Genomic DNA, 27,169 nt, shown 5'->3' with positions numbered 1-27,169 from the left:
CAAAAGGAGGAAATGTGGTCGTTTTGGAAGAGGATGTGTTTCTGAATTTGAATACATGTCTGATACAAGTTGGATAACCATTTCCTCCAATGTTTTCTTGCTGGTTTAGAGCATCATACTGGTCTTTACAATATAAATGTGATACATTGTTGCAATCAAAACCACCGGAATGTGAGAACGAGAAAGCCCAGAGGACACGTAAGAGGGGTGGAGTGAGACGCCGGGTGAGAGCCAGACAGAACAGACCCCCTCTACCCACACTACTTCTGGCCAATGTACGCAGCTTACAGAAACAGTTCTCGGAGCTTGAAACGTGCGTGAAATTTCTCCACCAATTTAAGGACAGTTGCCTCCTATGTTTCTCGGAAACCTGGTTAACAGAGTATTGAGAGTGCTAACCTTTTTCCTCGATGGTTTTAGTGCCCCGATTCGACACTACAGAAATGAAGCAAGATCTGGTAAATCTAGTGGAGGCGGTGTATGCATGTATGTCAACTCTGTATGGTGCACAAATTATGTGGTACGGGATACTCTCTGTACGCCTGATATAGAACTGTTATGTGTGTCTTTCAGACCATTCTATCTCCCCCGGGAATTCGGACAGGTATTTGTAACAGTGGTTTCTATTCCACCCGATGGAAATAACAAACGTGCTACAGATGCATTGTGTGATTCTGTTAACAAAATGGATATGCTATCAGCGGATGCTCCCAAACCTGTCCTCCGGGACTTTAATAGCTGTAGTCTAAAGTCATCGCTACCACACCTATATCAGTATGTAAACTGTAAAACACGAGGTGAGAAAACAATTGACCTTTGTTATGGGACTATCAAGAATGCCTATAAATCGTGTTGTCAGCCACCTATAGGAACATCGGACCACCACGCTGTTTATTAATCCCAGCTTACAAACAGAAACTTAAATCCGAAAAACAAGTGGTGGAATCAGTGAAAATATATTCCCCTGAAGACCTTGATAAGTTGAAAGCGTGCTTTGACAGTACAGCTTGGGATGTATTCGCGCAGGACTCTGATAGTGTTGACGAACTGTGTGATGTTGTAACCTCTTACATAAACTTCAGCGTTGATTCTATCATACCATCTAAAACAATCAAGATCTATCCCAACAACAAACCATGGGTGACAAAAGAACTGAAATCTTTGTTGTGTGAGAAGAAACGTGCGTTCTGTGCTGGAGACAAACTTGGAGTTAAATCAGTGCAAAAGGATATTGCACGCTGTTCCAAGGAGTGTAAGATTCGTTATAAGGAAAAACTAGAATCTAAATTCCGAGAAACCAATCTTCGGGACGGATGGAAATGTCTCAAAACCATTCTGGGAACTAATAAGAAACAATCGGAGATCAATGTGAGTGACAGTTTTGCATTTGCTAACGAGCTTAATGACTTTTAGACAGACAGACAGACAGACATTTTATTCATTAATGTAGGCCACTGGCCCATAATACAATATCATGCAAAAATATATAATATATACATGCTAGGTGTAGAGTAATGGTTGAAGTACATGGTCAGTTTGTTGATGTAATGGATTTACTTCTTAGTTTTAATACAGTGGAGAGGAATGTAGTTAATGATTTAAGACATTTAATGTTGGTGCAGGTAAGTAAACGTACAAAGGTTTCAATTGTAGGAGGATGGGTCTGCTGGATTGTGAAACACTTATTTCTTATTTCTGAGTATTTGCTACAGATAAGGAGGACATGAAACTCATCTTCGACATAGTTCAAACCAGCAGAGTGACAGTAGAGGCAGAGACGTTGATCATATGGTGTATTTGTATGGCGACCTTTATTCGCGTTTCGATGTTAATGATTTCTCGGATGAAAGAAGTGTTATTCTGGATAACCTGGCTGTCAGTGATCATGTTGACATTTCTGCTGATGACGTGAGAGAAACATTCAGAAACTTGAACAGTCGCAAAAGTGCCGGTCCAGATAAATTAGCTCCTGTGATTCAAAACTTTCGAATTTGTGTGTAAACAGTAACTTAGTCAAATGGATAAACGCCTTTATGATTGACAGACCTCAGTGTGGTACTGTGAACGGAATGAAGTCTTCCACTGCCAACCTGTCTACTGGAGCACCACAAGGATGTGTTTTATCACCCATTCTGTTTATAATTTACACCAACGATTGTGTTACTAAAGCAACAAACTGTTTTAACATCAAATTTGCTGATGATGCAGCTATTGTTTCACTTCTTAAATCTGCTGACCTTGACTACAGAAATGAAGTATCTAACTTTACAAATTGGTGTAGAGACAACTTTTTGATCTTAAATGCTAAGAAAACAAAAGAAATGATTATTGATTTCAGAAAAAACTTGTGATCCTTTGGCCCAGATTTTGAAGATATTGAAATTGTAAACACATACAAGTATTTGGGCACTGTCCTTGATTCAAGATTATCCTGGAACGATAACGTTGATTATGTTTACAGGAAAGGTCAGCGGCGGTTGTACTTCCTTCGTCGTTTAAACACTTTTAGAATTGATTGTTCACTCATGGTTCTTTTCTACAAAACCTTTATACAAAGTATTTTAACTTTCAATCTTCTTTGTTGGTTTGGTAACTTGTCTGTTCAAAACAAAGCTAAACTCAACCAAATTGTTGACACAGCACGCAAAATCATTGGTTCAGAATCAGTAACTCCTATCGGCCAAATTTACGAGCAGCAAATTGTTATAAAAGTGCAGAAAATTGTAAATGACAGCTCTCACATTCTCTATTATGATTTTGAATTTCTTCCATCAGGACGCCGTCTGCGCATGCCGACAGCCAGAACAAACAGGTTCCGTCATTCTTTTGTAGCAGCTGGTATTCGCTATTTTAACAACAGTTAATATTTTTTATAACTTTTTTACCATCTTATCCCAAGAGGCTTCTTTTTTCCAAACTGTTTTCACCTTTTATCGCAGCATGTTAGTCCTATCTTACTGCAACATCTTAGTGCTCTTTGTATGGTATTTATCTATATGTGCATGATTTTAGCGTTCTTGTAAAGTACAGTGTGGTTCAGTGTTTTGTTTACGATGTAACCAAAATTTCCCTCGGGATAATAAAGTGTTATCTTATCTTATCTTATCTTATTCTGCATCAAGACGCCCGAGTTTATCTATGCCGTGTTGGAGGTCTTCGATGGCACAATGTATCTGGTGCATTACGAACTAATTACGAAAGCACATTTGGACTGTCTCCAATCACCAGCTACAGCTTTCAAAAATCTGTCATATGCAAGAGTTTTTTCCTGCTTTGAGTCGTCTCAACTGTCTCACGTCACCACTGCAAATCCCGATGACATCATGACTCAACGACTTGAACTTCTCCTTATGCTCGTCTGAACATTCGGTAACTTGTTCCAATCCACGAATTTCCATTCTATTAACAAATTCTTTAAACTTTCCAAAATGCTAGTTTCGTGTAATAATAGAGCTTGTTTTTCAGTGAGAGTCGGATGCTCTTCAAACCCCCATAAATCAACATCCCCTAAATTTCTACCTGTGCAGACATTCTATCCATCAACACACATTTTGTAAGCGTTAACTTGTTCTGGGTCGGTTTTAGCAATCGTGTCCATCATTTGCATAATGCAAACAGGTTCAGGTCGGTTGCTGTCAAGAGGACCTTTCATTCTGTCCAGAACAGTTCTGTCAGGAACTGCGAAGTTTATTCTGGAATCCTTAGGGAGATACACACCTCTAGGAACTTTTCCCTCTGCCACTGTGCCGGTGCTTTTCATGCCGGACATGAATTTCAAAAAGAATTTCCTTTGACCAATTTTAGTCCGATTCTCTAAAAACGTTTTATAACTTCGCTGTGTGTCATCAGCACGATGTTGTTAAGTGAATACCACGATACCACTTCTTAAAACAACATAAACGCAATATTGTCCAAGGGAATGATTTTGAGGGAACCAATCGTGTGAAGTTAGGAAACATATCATCATGCCCGACTTCCTTCAGGTTGTGTATCACATGTGTGGGAGCAGTTCTATAATTTCTTTCATAGAACCTCCATCGAAACTCTCAAATGCAGTCATAATATATATTGGTAAGGCCTTAGTGCCAGTTTCATGCGATGAAAAAATTCTGTATTCCCATCTAGTTTCTCCGTTAAATTATTCATTGACAATGCCTACATCCGGCCAAACACACCCTCCTTCGTAGCACGTTTAGATGCTTTCTTAAGAAGACTGAATACTTCACTGTTTGAATGCTTGATGATTTCTATTTTGCTGTCACTACAAGGTACAATGTGCTTTCCTTCAGATTTTAGTGTTTCTGGAATGATTTTATATTTTTATTTATTCATTTTATTTTGCAGATACGATTTATGGGATGTGTCGTCTGGGCATTTGTGCTGTAATTCAGTGAATTGTGATTGATAATACAGTGGTCAGTGATAATGTTGATAGAATTTGCCCGGAAATCACAATAATAGCAAACTGAAGTGTTCATTTTAACACACGGTCTGTGTTGAATTTAGGAGACACCATACGATAATGATGCAAATAGTTAATTAAGAACTTCAATGTCTTTGAACTAACTAGAAACCGTACAGTGATTAAAGCGCTAGCAGCCAACTGTATTAGTGACTATCGACGTGTACAGTGATCATGCATATGGGGCAACGTTTACCTCACAAGTAAAGACACGAAATCTCTGTGTTAGGAATAGTATACACCATGTCAAGGCTTATATATATCAATCATTTCGTATGTTGTAAAGTTTTATCAAGAGAAGGTGAGATTAAAGAATATTGTGGCTTTGTGAAAAGAATAAATGAGCCCGTGACAACATTCCTATAAACAAACCACGAGCGTACAGCGCACTATTTCCGGTTTGCACTATATGAGCTCATGCACTGTGCTCATCCACTGTTGCATCAACGCTCGTGATGATCTAGTTGCCACTACGCCGTTGTAACAAAAGGGCGACATGCACAAATAAGTGATGGCAGTTTCTTAAACTTTTCTTTTTCCCTGAACGTTGTTTCCTTTTGTGACACTTATGCCATTTTTCTAGAGCTGATCTGTTGTTTTTATTGCAGTACGCGTTGGTTTGACTCTTTCTAATGGCTTTTAGTGTTAGATTGCATCATCGCATGATTTTGTCTCACACGAACTTTGCATGGAACAAGTAGACAATAAACTCACATTGTAGTAAAATTTGCAGACAGCCCATTTTTTAAAAACATACGCTTTCAGTAAAACTCTTGAAATATCTAGAAATCTACACAACTCGAACAATCAAATATCACAGCTGGAATATACTTTTAGGCCGTGTACACCAGCACCCAAAGCATGTGACCAGCCAAGGGCAACGTTCCGCTTACGTTGTGCATACAGAATTAGAATTGGCTATGTTCCTAAATTCATCTCCGTCATGTCGCGGAGAGAACAAAGAAGGCCCGTCATGTCGCGGAGAGAACAAAGAAGGCCCGTCATGTCGCGGAGAGAACAAAGAAGGCCCGTCATGTTGCGGAGAGCACAAAGAAGGCCCGTCATGTTGCGGAGAGCACAAAGAAGGCCCGTCATGTTGCGGAGAGAACAAAGAAGGCCCGTCATGTTGCGGAGAGCACAAAGAAGGCCCGTCATGTTGCGGAGAGAACAAAGAAGGCCCTTCATGTCGTGGAGAGAACAAAGAAGGCCTGTCATGTCGCGGAGAGAACAAAGAAGGCCCGTCATGTCGCGGAGAGAACAAAGAAGGCCCGTCATGTCGCGGAGAGAACAAAGAAGGCCCGTCATGTTGCGGAGAGAACAAAGAAGGCCCGTCATGTTGCGGAGAGCACAAAGAAGGCCCGTCATGTTGCGGAGAGAACAAAGAAGGCCCGTCATGTTGCGGAGAGCACAAAGAAGGCCCGTGATGTTGCGGAGAGAACAAAGAAGGCCCTTCATGTCGTGGAGAGAACAAAGAAGGCCTGTCATGTTGCGGAGAGCACAAAGAAGGCCCGTCATGTTGCGGAGAGAACAAAGAAGGCCCGTCATGTCGCGGAGAGAATAAAGAAGGCCCGTCATGTTGCGGAGAGAACAAAGAAGGCCCGTCATGTTGCGGAGAGCACAAAGAAGGCCCGACATGTTGCGGAGAGCACAAAGAAGGCCCGTCATGTATCAGCACGTGCTGCACGTGCCAGGGGACACGAGGTACGGTTTCCAACTTTGCCTGTGTGCGTCTCTGTTGCTCATACTGACCAGCATTGACCTCGAGATAAACCCGGCACCACCAAGGCGACAAATAACACTTAATGGTTTGGTTTGTTTGCCTGAAAATTTTATATCAGTCAGACGTTTCTGTTACAATCATCTACTCTATCTATGATCATATATCGTTTACGGACTAATGTACATCCCACTCGGATGTTCCTGTTACAATCATCTACTCTATCTATGATCATCTATCGATCACGGACTAATGTATATCCCACTCAGATGTTCCTGTTACAATCATCTACTCTATCTATGATCATCTATCGATCACGGACTAATGTATATCCCACTCAGATGTTCCTGTTGCAATCATCTACTCTATCTATGATCATCTATCGATCACGGACTAATGTATATCCCACTCAGATGTTCCTGTTGCAATCATCTACTCTATCTATGATCATCTATCGATCACGGACTAATTTATATCCCACTCAGATGTTCCTGTTACAATCATCTACTCTATCTATGATCATCTATCGTTTACGGACTAATGTATATCCCATTCAGATGTTTCTGTTGCAATCATCTACTCCATCTATGATCATCTATCGTTTACGGACTAATGTATATCCCACTCGGATGTTCCTGTTACAATCATCTACTCTATCTATGATCATCTATCGATCACGGACTAATGTATATCCCACTCAGATGTTCCTGTTACAATCATCTACTCTATCTATGATCATCTATCGTTTACGGACTAATGTATATCCCACTCAGATGTTTCTGTTACAATCATCTACTCTATCTATGATCATATATCGTTTACGGACTAATGTATATCCCACTCAGATGTTCCTGTTACAATCATCTACTCTATCTATGATCATCTATCGATCACGGACTAATGTATATCCCACTCAGATGTTCCTGTTACAATCATCTATTCTATCTATGATCATCTATCGATCACGGACTAATGTACATCCCACTCAGATGTTCCTGTTGCAATCATCTACTCTGTCTATGATCATCTATCGATCACGGACCAAATTTTTGTCCCACTCAGATGTTCCTGTTACAATCATCTACTCTATCTATGATCATCTATCATTTACGGACTAATGTATATCCCACTCAGATGTTTCTGTTACAATCATCTACTCTATCTATGATCATCTATCGTTTACGGACTAATGTATATCCCACTCAGATGTTTCTGTTACAATCATCTACTCTATCTATGATCATCTATCGTTTACGGACTAATGTATATCCCACTCAGATGTTCCTGTTACAATCATCTACTCTATCTATGATCATCTATCGTTTACTTACTAATGTATATCCCACTCAGATGTTCCTGTTACAATCATCTACTCTATCTATGATCATCTATCGATCACGGACTAATGTATATCCCACTCAGATGTTCCTGTTGCAATCATCTACTCTATCTATGATCATCTATCGATCACGGACTAATGTATATCCCACTCAGATGTTCCTGTTGCAATCATCTACTCTATCTATGATCATCTATCGATCACGGACTAATGTATATCCCACTCAGATGTTCCTGTTACAATCATCTACTCTATCTATGATCATCTATCGTTTACGGACTAATGTATATCCCATTCAGATGTTTCTGTTGCAATCATCTACTCCATCTATGATCATCTATCGTTTACGGACTAATGTATATCCCACTCGGATGTTCCTGTTACAATCATCTACTCTATCTATGATCATCTATCGATCACGGACTAATGTATATCCCACTCAGATGTTCCTGTTACAATCATCTACTCTATCTATGATCATCTATCGTTTACGGACTAATGTATATCCCACTCAGATGTTCCTGTTACAATCATCTACTCTATCTATGATCATCTATCATTTACGGACTAATGTATATCCCACTCAGATGTTCCTGTTACAATCATCTACTCTATCTATGATCATCTATCGTTTACGGACTAATGTAAATCCCACTCAGATGTTCCTGTTACAATCATCTACTCTATCTATGATCATCCATCGATCACGGACTAATGTATATCCCACTCAGATGTTCCTGTTACAATCATCTACTCTATCTATGATCATCTATCGATCACGGACTAATGTATATCCCACTCAGATGTTCCAGTTACAATCATCTACTCTATCTATGATCATCTATCGTTTACCGACTAATGTATATCCCACTCAGATGTTTCTGTTACAATCATCTACTCTATCTATGATCATCTATCGTTTACGGACTAATGTATATCCCACTCAGATGTTCCTGTTACAATCATCTACTCTATCTATGATCATCTATCGTTTACTTACTAATGTATATCCCACTCAGATGTTCCTGTTACAATCATCTACTCTATCTATGATCATCTATCGATCACGGACTAATGTATATCCCACTCAGATGTTCCTGTTGCAATCATCTACTCTATCTATGATCATCTATCGATCACGGACTAATGTATATCCCACTCAGATGTTCCTGTTGCAATCATCTACTCTATCTATGATCATCTATCGATCACGGACTAATTTATATCCCACTCAGATGTTCCTGTTACAATCATCTACTCTATCTATGATCATCTATCGTTTACGGACTAATGTATATCCCATTCAGATGTTTCTGTTGCAATCATCTACTCCATCTATGATCATCTATCGTTTACGGACTAATGTATATCCCACTCGGATGTTCCTGTTACAATCATCTACTCTATCTATGATCATCTATCGATCACGGACTAATGTATATCCCACTCAGATGTTCCTGTTACAATCATCTACTCTATCTATGATCATCTATCGTTTACGGACTAATGTATATCCCACTCAGATGTTTCTGTTACAATCATCTACTCTATCTATGATCATATATCGTTTACGGACTAATGTATATCCCACTCAGATGTTCCTGTTACAATCATCTACTCTATCTATGATCATCTATCGATCACGGACTAATGTATATCCCACTCAGATGTTCCTGTTACAATCATCTATTCTATCTATGATCATCTATCGATCACGGACTAATGTATATCCCACTCAGATGTTCCTGTTGCAATCATCTACTCTGTCTATGATCATCTATCGATCACGGACCAAATTTTTGTCCCACTCAGATGTTCCTGTTACAATCATCTACTCTATCTATGATCATCTATCATTTACGGACTAATGTATATCCCACTCAGATGTTTCTGTTACAATCATCTACTCTATCTATGATCATCTATCGTTTACGGACTAATGTATATCCCACTCAGATGTTTCTGTTACAATCATCTACTCTATCTATGATCATCTATCGTTTACGGACTAATGTATATCCCACTCGGATGTTTCTGTTACAATCATCTACTCTATCTATGATCATCTATCGTTTACGGACTAATGTATATCCCACTCGGATGTTCCTGTTACAATCATCTACTCTATCTATGATCATCTATCGTTTACGGACTAATGTATATCCCACTCAGATGTTCCTGTTACAATCATCTACTCTATCTATGATCATCTATCGATCACGGACTAATGTATATCCCACTCAGATGTTCCAGTTACAATCATCTATTCTATCTATGATCATCTATCGTTTACGGACTAATGTATATCCCATTAAGATGTTTCTGTTACAATCATCTACTCTATCTATGATCATCTATCGTTTACGGACTAATGTATATCCCACTCAGATGTTTCTGTTACAATCATCTACTCTATCTATGATCATCTATCGTTTACGGACTAATGTATATCCCACTCAGATGTTCCTGTTACAATCATCTACTCTATCTATGATCATCTATCGTTTACTTACTAATGTATATCCCACTCAGATGTTCCTGTTACAATCATCTACTCTATCTATGATCATCTTTCGATCACGGACTAATGTATATCCCACTCAGATGTTCCTGTTGCAATCATCTACTCTATCTATGATCATCTATCGATCACGGACTAATGTATATCCCACTCAGATGTTCCTGTTGCAATCATCTACTCTATCTATGATCATCTATCGATCACGGACTAATGTATATCCCACTCAGATGTTCCTGTTACAATCATCTACTCTATCTATGATCATCTATCGTTTACGGACTAATGTATATCCCATTCAGATGTTTCTGTTGCAATCATCTACTCCATCTATGATCATCTATCGTTTACGGACTAATGTATATCCCACTCGGATGTTCCTGTTACAATCATCTACTCTATCTATGATCATCTATCGATCACGGACTAATGTATATCCCACTCAGATGTTCCTGTTACAATCATCTACTCTATCTATGATCATCTATCGATCACGGACTAATGTATATCCCACTCAGATGTTCCAGTTACAATCATCTATTCTATCTATGATCATCTATCGTTTACGGACTAATGTATATCCCATTAAGATGTTTCTGTTACAATCATCTACTCTATCTATGATCATCTATCGTTTACGGACTAATGTATATCCCACTCAGATGTTTCTGTTACAATCATCTACTCTATCTATGATCATCTATCGTTTACGGACTAATGTATATCCCACTCAGATGTTCCTGTTACAATCATCTACTCTATCTATGATCATCTATCGTTTACTTACTAATGTATATCCCACTCAGATGTTCCTGTTACAATCATCTACTCTATCTATGATCATCTATCGATCACGGACTAATGTATATCCCACTCAGATGTTCCTGTTGCAATCATCTACTCTATCTATGATCATCTATCGATCACGGACTAATTTATATCCCACTCAGATGTTCCTGTTACAATCATCTACTCTATCTATGATCATCTATCGTTTACGGACTAATGTATATCCCATTCAGATGTTTCTGTTGCAATCATCTACTCCATCTATGATCATCTATCGTTTACGGACTAATGTATATCCCACTCGGATGTTCCTGTTACAATCATCTACTCTATCTATGATCATCTATCGATCACGGACTAATGTATATCCCACTCAGATGTTCCTGTTACAATCATCTACTCTATCTATGATCATCTATCGTTTACGGACTAATGTATATCCCACTCAGATGTTTCTGTTACAATCATCTACTCTATCTATGATCATATATCGTTTACGGACTAATGTATATCCCACTCAGATGTTCCTGTTACAATCATCTACTCTATCTATGATCATCTATCGATCACGGACTAATGTATATCCCACTCAGATGTTCCTGTTACAATCATCTATTCTATCTATGATCATCTATCGATCACGGACTAATGTATATCCCACTCAGATGTTCCTGTTGCAATCATCTACTCTGTCTATGATCATCTATCGATCACGGACCAAATTTTTGTCCCACTCAGATGTTCCTGTTACAATCATCTACTCTATCTATGATCATCTATCATTTACGGACTAATGTATATCCCACTCAGATGTTTCTGTTACAATCATCTACTCTATCTATGATCATCTATCGTTTACGGACTAATGTATATCCCACTCAGATGTTTCTGTTACAATCATCTACTCTATCTATGATCATCTATCGTTTACGGACTAATGTATATCCCACTCGGATGTTTCTGTTACAATCATCTACTCTATCTATGATCATCTATCGTTTACGGACTAATGTATATCCCACTCGGATGTTCCTGTTACAATCATCTACTCTATCTATGATCATCTATCGTTTACGGACTAATGTATATCCCACTCAGATGTTCCTGTTACAATCATCTACTCTATCTATGATCATCTATCGATCACGGACTAATGTATATCCCACTCAGATGTTCCAGTTACAATCATCTATTCTATCTATGATCATCTATCGTTTACGGACTAATGTATATCCCATTAAGATGTTTCTGTTACAATCATCTACTCTATCTATGATCATCTATCGTTTACGGACTAATGTATATCCCACTCAGATGTTTCTGTTACAATCATCTACTCTATCTATGATCATCTATCGTTTACGGACTAATGTATATCCCACTCAGATGTTCCTGTTACAATCATCTACTCTATCTATGATCATCTATCGTTTACTTACTAATGTATATCCCACTCAGATGTTCCTGTTACAATCATCTACTCTATCTATGATCATCTTTCGATCACGGACTAATGTATATCCCACTCAGATGTTCCTGTTGCAATCATCTACTCTATCTATGATCATCTATCGATCACGGACTAATGTATATCCCACTCAGATGTTCCTGTTGCAATCATCTACTCTATCTATGATCATCTATCGATCACGGACTAATGTATATCCCACTCAGATGTTCCTGTTACAATCATCTACTCTATCTATGATCATCTATCGTTTACGGACTAATGTATATCCCATTCAGATGTTTCTGTTGCAATCATCTACTCCATCTATGATCATCTATCGTTTACGGACTAATGTATATCCCACTCGGATGTTCCTGTTACAATCATCTACTCTATCTATGATCATCTATCGATCACGGACTAATGTATATCCCACTCAGATGTTCCTGTTACAATCATCTACTCTATCTATGATCATCTATCGATCACGGACTAATGTATATCCCACTCAGATGTTCCAGTTACAATCATCTATTCTATCTATGATCATCTATCGTTTACGGACTAATGTATATCCCATTAAGATGTTTCTGTTACAATCATCTACTCTATCTATGATCATCTATCGTTTACGGACTAATGTATATCCCACTCAGATGTTTCTGTTACAATCATCTACTCTATCTATGATCATCTATCGTTTACGGACTAATGTATATCCCACTCAGATGTTCCTGTTACAATCATCTACTCTATCTATGATCATCTATCGTTTACTTACTAATGTATATCCCACTCAGATGTTCCTGTTACAATCATCTACTCTATCTATGATCATCTATCGATCACGGACTAATGTATATCCCACTCAGATGTTCCTGTTGCAATCATCTACTCTATCTATGATCATCTATCGATCACGGACTAATGTATATCCCACTCAGATGTTCCTGTTACAATCATCTACTCTATCTATGATCATCTATCGTTTACGGACTAATGTATATCCCATTCAGATGTTTCTGTTGCAATCATCTACTCCATCTATGATCATCTATCGTTTACGGACTAATGTATATCCCACTCGGATGTTCCTGTTACAATCATCTACTCTATCTATGATCATCTATCGATCACGGACTAATGTATATCCCACTCAGATGTTCCTGTTACAATCATCTACTCTATCTATGATCATCTATCGTTTACGGACTAATGTATATCCCACTCAGATGTTTCTGTTACAATCATCTACTCTATCTATGATCATCTATCGTTTACGGACTAATGTATATCCCACTCAGATGTTCCTGTTACAATCATCTACTCTATCTATGATCATCTATCGATCACGGACTAATGTATATCCCACTCAGATGTTCCTGTTACAATCATCTATTCTATCTATGATCATCTATCGATCACGGACTAATGTATATCCCACTCAGATGTTCCTGTTGCAATCATCTACTCTGTCTATGATCATCTATCGATCACGGACCAAATTTTTGTCCCACTCAGATGTTCCTGTTACAATCATCTACTCTATCTATGATCATCTATCGTTTACGGACTAATGTATATCCCACTCAGATGTTTCTGTTACAATCATCTACTCTATCTATGATCATCTATCGTTTACGGACTAATGTATATCCCACTCAGATGTTTCTGTTACAATCATCTACTCTATCTATGATCATCTATCGTTTACGGACTAATGTATATCCCACTCGGATGTTTCTGTTACAATCATCTACTCTATCTATGATCATCTATCGTTTACGGACTAATGTATATCCCACTCAGATGTTCCTGTTACAATCATCTACTCTATCTATGATCATCTATCGTTTACGGACTAATGTATATCCCACTCAGATGTTCCTGTTACAATCATCTACTCTATCTATGATCATCTATCGATCACTTACTAATGTATATCCCACTCAGATGTTCCAGTTACAATCATCTTTTCTATCTATGATCATCTATCGTTTACGGACTAATGTATATCCCATTAAGATGTTTCTGTTACAATCATCTACTCTATCTATGATCATCTATCGTTTACGGACTAATGTGTATCCCACTCAGATGTTCCTGTTACAATCATCTACTCTATCTATGATCATCTATCGTTTACGGACTAATGTATATCCCACTCAGATGTTCCTGTTACAATCATCTACTCTATCTATGATCATATATCGTTTACGGACTAATGTATATCCCACTCAGATGTTTCTGTTACAATCATCTACTCTATCTATGATCATCTATCGTTTACGGACTAATGTATATCCCACTCAGATGTTTCTGTTACAATCATCTACTCTATCTATGATCATCTATCGATCACTTACTAATGTATGTCCCACTCAGATGTTCCAGTTACAATCATCTACTCTATCTATGATCATCTATCGTTTACGGACTAATGTATATCCCACTCAGATGTTTCTGTTACAATCATCTACTCTATCTATGATCATCTATCGTTTACGGACTAATGTATATCCCACTCAGATGTTCCTGTTACAATCATCTACTCTATCTATGATCATCTATCGTTTACGGACTAATGTATATCCCACTCAGATGTTCCTGTTACAATCATCTACTCTATCTATGATCATCTATCGTTTACGGACTAATGTATATCCCACTCAGATGTTCCAGTTACAATCATCTACTCTATCTATGATCATCTATCGATCACGGACTAATGTATATCCCACTCAGATTTTTCTACTACGCTGTTTTTTTTCAGTAGTAAAAATTCAAGATATGCCTGTGCTTGTTTCTGAGGGCGTGGGATGATTGAATCCCGGATGTTACTCAGCTCACCAAAGGTACAAGAATCTGCACTTGTCTGAGAATATGTAATCCTAAATATACAGTATGTTGCATTTGACAAGTTCCTAATTATGCTATTGTGTATTTACATTCGTTGTACAATCACACTGCGCTAATTTGGAAGTTTGACCTTTGTTAAAGGTCACATACAACCAAAAAATCAAAATAATTATAACACATTTATCACTTATTCATGACATATACTATACATTGCTCCTTTAAAAAAACCAAATTAACACAATTATAAGCGTACAATCGCGATTCAAAAGTGCAATATTTTGTACTTGGGCTTACTTCCCCCGAAACGAAGCCCTCGGGAGACCGAACCCAGTCATAGCGGGTGGATATGCACTCAAGTGTAACGACGGTTTCCGATTGGCTGTTTCATTTGCTGATATGCTGAGGGTTCATTGTGTGTACAGAAAGAAGATCTGTTTGATGGGCATTTTGGAAGTATGGCGAGTGACAAGAAAGTAAGATTCTTTAAGGATAACAACTTCTTTTTGTGTTCTTGATGCGTCGTTTCAGTATGGGTTCATATACTGTTGTCAAACATTATCATATACACTAAAAGAAGTCGTTATCCATGAAGAATGTATATAGAGATGTTGGGTTTGGAAAATACATGTTCTCTGAATTTGCGCTCGATCCAATCAAAAATCATGTCAGTAGAGATGGTAAACTACTGCGTGGCTGGAATCTGCCATTCGTCCAAGTACAAAGCAGGACTTGAAACTGACGAGAGTTTGCACCAGTTTCCGTCAGTTCCAGTCATCCGAAAACAATGAATGTAGTTTGTTTGCAACTCAGAGATAAAAACATGTCATGTGTATCACACGTGCCTAATTACATAATGTGGCAGACACGGGACTCGGGTGCACGAGTCATAAATCAACTTATTTTCTTCATGTCGTATAGTCTGATGGGTGTTAAGTTCAAATTGCACGTGGTCAATGATTGAAGCTGTGTATTGCATGTTGTCTTTAGCAGACAGGCAGACAGACATATAGGTGTGAATAAACCAGACACTGAGCTTTCTCTGTGACACAGACTGCTTACCACAATCAACAAGTTTTTTTACGTAACGAGTAGATTATTTACTTGTTTGTGTACACAACTAAGATTATTTACTTGTTTGTGTACACAACTAAGATTAGACTCACGACCTCAGACGCTGGGCATGCATACTGTTTCAAGCTTCGCGAACTTATTCACTGCGCATGCGTTATGGACGCAGCGCAGCATAGCTGTTGAAACCAGTTTTCCCCCCAGCGCTGGGGGGAATTTAGTGAAACGTTTGAACTCCGATTTTGCGGGCTTTTTTTTCATCGCGTTTTTCTCAACTTTATAGCTTGATTTGGCATTTTTTATGATTTGTTTCGGTAAGTGCATACCGAAAGGTACCGGAATCTGCAAAGTTGTGTTTTACGTTGCATGTGACCTTTAAGGTTAAAAATTACAAAAGGTGTAAGAAATCCCCTCAGAACCAGCAAAATATAACACAGACACGTCACAAATATTCTATATTTTGTATTGAGCAGAGAACAAGACACACTGATTCACAGTAGAGGTTTCTAATACAATGCAACTGAGTCACATCTAAAGTAATGGGTCACAAATATAATATCATCTCACCTAAGTCTGTTGGATGTAGTTCGATGTTGACAATCAGACGACGAGATAGACAGATATAGGCCGAACTCCAGTTAATTAGTTATTCGTGTGTGTCAACACAACCAGCCTTTATATACACAGTCACTGAGTCTTGAATATTCGAGTTCAAGTGCCAAAGTCGCCATTAGCGTAGAAGTTTCGCGACTCCCGGAAGTAAAGACATCATATACTCAAAGGGGGGTAACTCTAAAGCGCAACTTTAAAGCCTGCGGTCAAAGTACTACTAGCACTGAACATTTATGATGGGAAATGTGACCCATAATAACTATCACTCCAAACTCTAAACATTGTGACCTGTAATAATTATCACTTAATCAATAACACAATTTACAGAAAATACACTCTCGCAATACTGCAACCACAGAAATACACAGAAGCATTATCAATTTATTGAAATACTAACAAATGCATTCAAAAGTAATAATTATGAAAATAAAAATACATAACATTAACGACATTTCCTTAGACCCGTGAAGGTCCCGGGGTAGAATAGGCCTTCAGCAACCCATGCTTGCCATAAAAGGCGACTATGCTTGTCGTAAGAGGCGACTAACAGGATCGGGTGGTCAGACTCGCTGACTTGGTTGACACATCTCATCGGTTCCCAATTGCGCAGATCGATGCTCATGTTGTTGATCACTGGATTGTCTGGTCCAGACTCGATTATTTACAGACCGTCGCCATATAGCTGGAATATTGCTAAGTGCGACGTAAAACTAAACTCACTCACTCATTCACGACATTTCCTTTTAAAATAGCACGAAAATATTTTATGGCCTCCAAATGGTTGCCATGGGGACCTTGTTCATTCGCCTGGTTATTATAAACCCAAATATATTCCACCACAAGCGTAGGTTTTATTGTCTTTAGCTACACGAGTCCTGTGATGAATTTGACCAGGAGTATTCGTTGGAGATGCTCTCTGAATATTGGCAATAGTTCCAGGAAAGTTCCATTTCTATCTTTTATTGCCAAGCTTTAAAAAAAAATTGAGGGGCTTAGCGAAGTAACTCCCTACTTTTCCACACTACTGCTCATTCACTGTTTGTAGATATCAGTAACATAAATGAAAGTATATTTACACAAAAATGCGATAATTGATATTGAGTTGAATCAGCACTCACACACCGTTTCTATTATGTAAAACCGTCTGCCCAACAGTCACTAGTTAGGGGAGTCCATTAGGACAAAGGGTACCTGATAAGGATGTCTATCTCTAACGTAGTCACGTTCGGTTGCAGTGATACTGCGGAGTAGTCATAATTGGATTGATCCGTGTTAGTGTGCTGATAGCACTGAGAATGTAGGGTTCTGCTCGGAGGGGGGTTTATGATAAGAGGGGATGTTTGTTGAATACATTAGATACACAAAAGAGATAGAATTTCGTGCACTTTGGATATATATTGAAACAAATAGGTCGCTTGAATATATGAAGTTTTAAAGAAACTTATTGACACATTTTTTTCTAGGACAAATGCACGACTGTGAAATGCGAATAGTAAATACTATTTTGAGTTGTATTAACTATTTAACACATCACCATGATAGACATATATTTGATATGTGAATTTGTATTGTTTACACATTAAAGAAATGCCTCACCGTGTGTATTTCTCTTTATGATGAATAATAGGTAATACCATATCTTAAATAAAAATGAGAAAGAAACTTGACTTTGCATGTGAAGTTGTATCGAATTGTAGATTAGTATCTTTATACTAACGCCAAAGTCACAGCCACGAATATGAAAGAAATTTATGTTGAACTCGGCGATGTTACAACATAAAAGGACATTGGTCTAGACGACGATGCAAAGGGTGATAAGTGCTTGTAGAGACCTTTCCTTTTTGTCCTTTCCGTGATTATGGAAAATGTTTGATGTTCCTCTTCCACACTGAATTGGCACCCGTGGCGAGCCACCTCCTCGTGGTGGGTGCTGGGTAATGCTACGAGCTCGCCGACACCCCCGTTGTGGACCCGGGGGGATATTTGGTCCACCAACCCGTTTGCCGTGGGTTGCGTCCCGGCCCTGTGTCGGTGGAGGAGGGGATCCTGGTGGTTGAGGGCATGGGAGCAGGACCAGTGTTCCTATTGCTCAACACACCACTTTGGCCCTGACTTCACCTAGTCGGGTGGTAGGATGGGCCTGGTTCTACCAATCGGCTGGTCATGCCAAGCACTGTGCATAGTGGGTATTATTGCACATATTTGATACGTTATTTGATCTTGGCTTTTAGAAACTCCAATTATTTCAAGATATTATATTGCCTAGAGTCCTATGCCAGCAGGTGGTGGCTCATGGGCCAATCTAGTGATGTTGACCGCTGAATTCTATATGTTTTTAAGTTATTGTTGTGGGCAGAACCAGCCTGACAATACACTTAATAAACGAATATAGCTATTCATGTCATCTTTGCTGGAGTATAGCATCCCTGTATCCCTGGTGTCTGCATTCTGGAGACCCGATGCAATTAGATGCCGTCCTTGTTGACACTCCATGGTGGTTGGGGAGCAGGGTTGTCGAATCTCTTTGATATAATCATGGCTCGCAATCATTCTGGTTCTACTCGAAATGAAAAAAAGAGACGTTTGGACGCCGAGATATTGTCGTCTGATGATGATGTTTCTCTTGCAACAAATTCTAACTCTTGGGCACGATTTATTGTTGTTGAATCTAAGAATGGTCTTCCTTTAAAAATCAACCCGTTTGCTATTTCCAAAGCAATCGAAGGTATTTGTGGTGAGGTGATGAATGTTTCACGTCTCCGAGGCGGCACCCATTTAATTGAGTGTGCGCGGAGACAGCAAGCTATCAACCTTTTGAAATGTTCTACATTTGCAAACACTGAGGTTGCAGTCTCTGAGCACAGAAGTCTAAATTCTAGTCGGGGGATCATCCGCGACAGAGCCCGTTGTCTAGCGGAAATGACAGAGGAAGAAATCTTGAGAGAGCTTTCTGGACAGCATGTCACTTCAGTGAAACGTTTCATGAGAAGAGATGGTGATGCTTCTATTCCAACAAATACCTATTTGTTCACATTTTCACTGGCTGATATACCTAAATCCATTAAAGCTGGCTATTTCAACATCGGAGTGTATGTGTATGTACCCAATCCACTCCGGTGTTACAATTGTCAGAAATTTGGACATGGTTCTAAATTCTGCAATCGTCCTTCTGCGTGCTCTCGATGTGGAGGTCATCATGAAAACACTGGTTGTACCGCTGCACTGAACTGTGTAAATTGCAAGGGTGCACATGACGCTTCTTCTAAATCTTGTCCTTCGTGGATCCATGAAAAAGATATTTTGACGGTAAAATATCAAAACAACATTTCCTTTCAGGAAGCTAAAAAAGTTGTTGCAAGCCGTTCGCCTCCATCACCACAAACTTATGCTGCAGTTGTCTCCCGCACATCTTCTACTAGATCCGTAGAATGTCAAACTGACTTGACATGGACAGACCCAGAACACCCTCAGTCTGTTTCTAAATCGTCAGAAAGTCAAACAACGTCTACAGATAGTCAGCAACATGACATCCCTTCAGCATCTCAGTGTGCCCCAACTCCTGAGCCATCAGGTACAACAAAACCAACAAATGATGTGCCCAATCCTCACAAGAAGAAACATCATAGGAAAATCAAAACTAAGATTGCCACTCCCACTGAAACACCGGTGGACTTACATAACTTTTTTGACGCTCTCGAGATGGATATCACCCCATCCTGTGAACGTCCTGGTAGTACTAACTACTCCTCGCGTTCACGTGAACGATCACCTATATATCCCCCATGAGCCATTCGAATCTTCTTCAGTGGAACTGCAGAGGACTTAAACATAACTCTCATGAACTGCAGCTCTTAACGCAGGATATAAATCCGTCAGCAATTTGTTTACAAGAAACCTACCTTAAACATACCGATAAATTTGACTTCAGACGCTATAATTCCTTTCATTCTTATTCTCCCCCGGGTGATGAAGCTACTGGTGGAGCTTCTGTTTTGGTACGACAGGGCGTCATCCATAGTCCTATTCCCCTTAACACAAACCTGCAAGCAGTAGCCGTTCGTATCACCTTGCAGATTACCTTTACACTTTGTTCCTTGTACCTTCCTCCTTCTCTAAATCTTGAAAAGCTTGAACTTCAACAATTATGCGATCAGCTCCCTAAGCCCTTTATCATTATGGGTGATCTAAATGGGCACAATCCTTTATGGGGAAGTTCAACCATGAATCAAAAAGGAAAAGTGATTGAAGATTTCATATCTGATAATGACCTGTGCATCGTTAATGATGACGCTGAAACCTACCTGCACCCTGCTACAGGTACATATTCATGTTTAGATCTGTCTCTTACAGATTCAACATTATTGAGTGAATTCACATGGTCAGTCCATGATGATCTATGTGGAAGTGACCATTTTCCGACTATTTTGAAACCTGTGTCCCCATCTGATGTCCGTCCATCGTCACGGTGGAATTTAAAAAAAACTGACTGGCAATTGTATGCCACTCTTTGTGCTAACAAATTGAAACCAGAGCTGTTCTTGGGCACTCCTGATCCCGTAAAATGTTTCTCGGATGAAATGAATATAATTGCTGATAAATGTATCCCTAAGTCCTCTGCTGTTCCTCACATACGAAAACCATGGTTTGATGATCACTGCAAACAAGTAAGGAAGGCACGGAAAAAGGCTGAGCACTATTTCCGTCACCATCCTATGGTCCATAATCTCAATAAATTTAAGATTTTAAATGCAAAAGCTCGGCGTACTTTTAAGCAAAGTAAACGTCAATTTTGGAAAAATTATGTATCAAAAATCAATTCACGTACGCCCATGTCCAAGGTATGGAATATGGTCCAAAAAATCAAAGGTAAAGGCTCTCAACCTGGCATCCACCACCTTAAGAGGGAAAATGAAGTATTAACAGCCCCTTTAGATATTGCTAATAAATTAGGTGAAACTTTGGCTAAGCACTCTTCCTCCTCTAACTATGTACCTAAATTTCAAAAATATCAACAACAAGAAGAAAGGAAACCTATTCATTTCAACACGGATAATGGGGAAGACTATAATGAGTTATTTTCTATTCACGGGCTTCATGAAGCTCTTGACCAAGCTCACGATACTGCTACAGGAGCTGATAACATACCTTATCAACTCCTCAAACACTTGCCAGAATCCTGTTTAGAGACACTTCTAAACATCTTCGATACTATTTGGACATCTGGTGAAATTCCTTCTTCATGGCGTGAGGCTATAATTATTCCAATTCCTAAACCCGGACGTGATCATACCGATCCTTCAAATTATCGACCAATTTCACTCACTAGCTGTGTTTGCAAAACCATGGAACGCATGATCAATAACCGATTAGTTTGGTACTTGGAAACCAATAATCTTATAACTGATCTACAATGTGGTTTCCGTAAAAACAGAAGTACCATTGATCATTTAGTACGTTTAGAATCTTTTGTTAAAAATGCCATCATTAATAAACAACATGCAGTGTCGATCTTTTTCGATCTGGAAAAAGCATACGATACTACGTGGAAATATGGCATTTTTAGACTTACATGATTTTGGATTACGGGGCCGTTTGCCTCAATTTATATCAAACTTTTTAAACGATAGACAATTTCAAGTCCGAGTGGGTTCAACCTTGTCGGACCATTATAATCAGATCAGGGTGTCCCACAAGGCAGTATTTTGTCTGTCACACTGTTTAGTATTAAGATCAACAGTTTATCCAAGGTTTTAAATGATTCAATAGATGGATCACTTTTCGTGGATGATTTTAATATTTCTTGTCGTGGTAAGAATATGCACACTATTGAACGACAACTACAGATATGTTTAAACAAAATAAACAAATGGTGTCTCGAAAATGGTTTTAAATTTTCTCAGTCAAAAACTAATTGTCTACACTTCTGTAGAAAATATAAACCACATAAGGACCCAGAACTGTTTCTAAATGGCACTCCCATCAAAGTGGTCAAGGAGGCTAAGTTCTTGGGTATAATTTTCGATTCCCATTTAACTTTTCTTCCGCATATTAAATATTTGAAAAATAAATGCTTGAAGGCGCTGGATTTAATAAAAGTTGTTTCCAACTCAAAATGGGGAGGGGACCAAGCTACCCTCCTTCACCTCTACAGATCACTGGTCCGTTCAAAGCTTGATTATGGCTCCATTGTATATAGTGGAGCCTGTAAAAGCCACCGTAAACGTCTTGATTCTGTCCATCACCAAGGTTTAAGACTTTGTCTTGGGTCTTTTAGAACTTCACCTGTTGAAAGCCTTTACATTGAGGCTGATGAACCATCTCTTGAGCAGCGCCGTATAAAATTAGCCTTACAATACACTACTAAATTATACTCTAATGAATCTAACCCTGCCTATAACTGTGTTTTCAATCCCCTTTATGAGGATTCATACAACAAAAAATCTTCCCTTGTCCCGCCTCTAGGACATAGAATTAAACCATTTCTTTCTTTGGCCGGTATTAAGCTGGAGAACATAGCTCCCCCCGTCTTCTTTCTTCTCCTCCTTGGCAGTTGGTCAGGCCTCAAGTAGACCTAACACTGACCACATTTAAAAAATCAGAAACGAATGAATTACAATACAAACAAGAATATAATCAACTGAAACATAAATATAGCACTGAAACAACAGTTTAAAAATATATCCTTATTTACAGATGGGTCCAAGGACGGTGGCGCAGTGGCTTGTGCCACTGTCACTGGATCCAGAACCATATCTTCTAGATTACCAGATAACAGTTCTATTTTTACAGCTGAAGCAAGCGCCATACTAACAGCTCTAAAATATATTCAAAGACACCCGAAACATAAACAGTATATAATCTTTTCAGACTCTCTATCTTGCCTTCAGGCTATTAAAAATATTTCGTGTAAACATCCACTTTTAATTGAAATTATTGAATTGTATAACACTCTTGCTACTGGCCAATACGACATCGTCTTCTGTTGGTTACCAAGCCACGTGGGCATTTCCGGTAACGCAATGGCCGATCTTGCTGCCAAGGCAGCACTCAACAAATCTGTGACACCACTTCTTATTCCATGCAATGATTATAAAGCTAACATTAGATCTTATATCCGTGATCTGATGCAGAAGAAGTGGGACACCCAGGTAGGCATCAATAAATTACATGAAATAAAACCCTATATTGGTTATTCCTACTTGGGTTGTCAGTCCAGATTTGAAGAGGTGATCATGCGGCGATGTCGTATTGGCCATACCAGATATACTCATGAATACCTATTGAAAGGCGAGGATCCTCCGTTTTGCATCCCTTGTGATGAGAGAACCACGGTCAAGCATATCCTGCTTGACTGTGTTGATTTCTCCATCATAAGGGATAAATATTTCAATGTAAAAACAATGAAGGACCTTTTTAACACCGTCAGTTCTCATTTAATTCTTGGATTTTTAAAAGAAATTGATTTCATTATTGAATTGTGATTATTATGTTCTGTAGATAGCTGCATGTTAATTCATGGTAGTTCAGATTAGTAACTTGAATTGTTAGTGGCTGTACCTTCAAAGGGGGTTGAAGTACCGTAAAATTATTGTCCTCCTGAGAGGGTACGTAAGTCCCAAAACATTTCATGTACTTTCAGACACTGTTTTTAACCATAGTATATAACGGCTGAGGGGATGATGTAAATTCAACTAGGGTCCATGCAGGTACCAAAAGTACTGTAAGTCCCCATGGTCCATAGTATGGTGATCTACCTTCAGTTGTTGGCAATCTATAGCCTGATTTTATGTTGTATTGTCCGAATAATGCTATTAGTTTTAATTTTTCCACACTAGTTTTAATTCACATTGTGATATTCTAGTTGCTTTACTGTCCTTCGCCGACAGATTTTATAATACACATAGAGTCCTTTTCTTTGTTACATGTTCTCGTCACGATATGGCTGAGATATTGCCGATGTGACGTTAAATATTAACTCACTCACTCACTCACTCCATACTGAATTAGGTGAGAACAGGGTATTTGTAAACACAGACTCGATATTTATGTGGTTCACTACCCCAAAATTAAATCATGATGTTTCTGACGTCAAATGTCTGGTGCATTCTTCGAGTTCGTAAGTTCCGAGGCGAATCATACAGTTTTAAGACAATATAAAGCAATCGTTTAACGTAGAGGTGATTACTTCGATGAAACTAACTCTGTCCTGAACACCATTTTGTAACTACATTGATCTAGAGTGATTATGTTTCGGGCCAACAATGTGAAGACGTCGTTTGGCACCCACTGGTCTGGCGGTGTCCTGCCATTTCACTGACAGGCAATTCACAGACGCCACAAAACAACATTTTCGGTTCGATTACCTACTACCAGTTACCTACACATTATAATGGGATATATATATATATCCTGAAGCTAAATTGTTTACTTTGAAAAATGGCCAAAAAGACCTTAATTTGAATTTTGATTGCTGCAATACAAAACAGGTAATTTTTATAAACATTTCGGTTTAACCTTATGGTCTAAAGGGAATTGGTATCATCACATTGTAAACATTGTCAAAAGATACCTAAAAGGATTGAAGTATTTAGGAACTTGAAGCTCCCACAAAATAGAACAACACCTGGTTTTCTTCCCCATGAGAGAAACACGTGCACCTAAATATTATTCATATGGATTAACAAAGTGAAATGATTTATGTAGTATGAATATAACAAATGACACAACATGGTAAGGTGGCCATAGATGTGAAAATGTTTTTTATTACTTCTTTCAATGCCCATTGTTTCAATGCCCATAAACTGTTAAAATCTTTACAAAGTATTGCAAAAATTACAATACTGACTTGTTGTAATCTTATCTTACATGCCAAGGACGGTCTCTCATTTATTGAAAATCAGAATTGTTTTCAAATATGTACATTTCTATATCTGTCAAACAAAACATATTCTTAGTTAACTTCTGTTGTTCATATCCTGTTATTGGGAGATGGCTTTTCCATGTTAAACAACTTGTGCTTAATCCTTATCTTCAATGAATAAATTATGTTTCAATCAATAAACACAATCGAACCTCTCAGTGACAAATCTGTTTTTGCATTCTATAGTAACTGATATATTAAAGCATATGTATTACTTAAATTCATCAAAGTTCTATTTACACACAATCAAACTTCTCAGCAACGTACCTGTTTCAAGCTCACCCTACTCTACTCACTAGAACTTGAACCGGTCCATTACACCCATAGTTGCTACCCTAATTAACCTCCTCGTTCAGTGTCTGTCAATCGACTGTCTGTCAAATGGGTGTTTAATTTAATTCTATGTTGGGTAACTTGTCAACAGAGCGAAAGGCTCATAAGCGTCAGGACCTCCATCATGAAGAGCCTCCAAATTAACAATCGGTGACTGCTTGGAAAGAATTAATCCAGTTCATCATATTGGCAGATTCCAGTGACAGAGAGTACCAAGTGGGTTTTAGCTAGTGTGGCTGCATATGGTCTTTATCAATACAATGCGAAGAGGTTTGGACTCAACAACGCTCCAGGAATCTTCCCCATCGTTTCAAAGTAATTACCGACAGTCCTGTTGGTGTTGTCTCTTACATCAGTTCTTCATTCTCTTCCCATAGAGGTTACTTGTCTTATGTTCTTACGAACCTCTTTTCTAATACGGTCATGTTTCCCGTTTCTCATAAAATCCATCGCGGCCAAAAATTGCAGCTGTATTTATCTCTCTTCTTTCTATCCAATCAGAGCACGTGTTTCATCGACTTAGATCCAACTTGACTAATACAAGCAAATGTGGGGCCGAATACATCTCTCCATTGCCCTTGTGTTGATGTGACACACAAAACATTTAATGGCTAGCTTTGCCCTTGTTATCGATGGTGATGGAGACGCCATTTACCCGCCATTTTGTGACTGAGGAAGAGGTTAGAGATTTCCCGAAGCACACGGAAATTATCGAGGCCTTACGAATGATCACGTTTGAAACAACTTCGCCGACTGTACAATTAAATCGGATTGCAACCAATCACGAATCCTGAACACTCGCACCATGAAACAGAGTATTAGAACAGAGGTTCGCAGGAAGATTTGACATTTAACCTCTGTGGGAACAGAATGAAATGAATTAAGCGGGCTTAACACCTGAGTGTAATCCGTCTACTTCGACAGGCTCAGAGAGGTCGTGCTGGCTGTAAATGTAACGAACTGAGAATTTGCACATGCACATGTTTTTGTCATTAGCCAAGGTCTGGTTCAGTCCGATCAAGCGAAAGGTGGAATCAAGTTAAAAATTCTTGGTTCCCCAAATCAAAAGGAATTTATAAGTTAAATTCAGGGAATGACGTTG

At 38.7% G+C, this 27,169-nt stretch overlaps 1 protein-coding gene across 1 annotated transcript; it reads left to right on the top strand.

Moving 5' to 3' along the window:
* Positions 1-1,514: 1,514 nt before the first annotated feature.
* LOC137257591 (tol-Pal system protein TolA-like) lies at positions 1,515-20,600 on the top strand. The gene is made up of 4 exons (XM_067794909.1): positions 1,515-1,622; positions 5,417-6,163; positions 15,557-15,607; positions 20,151-20,600. Exons 1-4 carry the CDS (start codon positions 1,515-1,517, stop codon positions 20,598-20,600), a joined length of 1,356 nt encoding a protein of 451 aa, XP_067651010.1.
* Positions 20,601-27,169: the final 6,569 nt, after the last annotated feature.

The sequence above is a fragment of the Haliotis asinina genome, chromosome 12 (genome assembly GCF_037392515.1).
Source record: "Haliotis asinina isolate JCU_RB_2024 chromosome 12, JCU_Hal_asi_v2, whole genome shotgun sequence".
NCBI lineage: Eukaryota > Metazoa > Mollusca > Gastropoda > Lepetellida > Haliotidae > Haliotis > Haliotis asinina.
The sequence above is the reverse complement of the archived record's forward strand: the minus strand, read 5'-3'. Positions and strand labels throughout refer to the sequence as shown.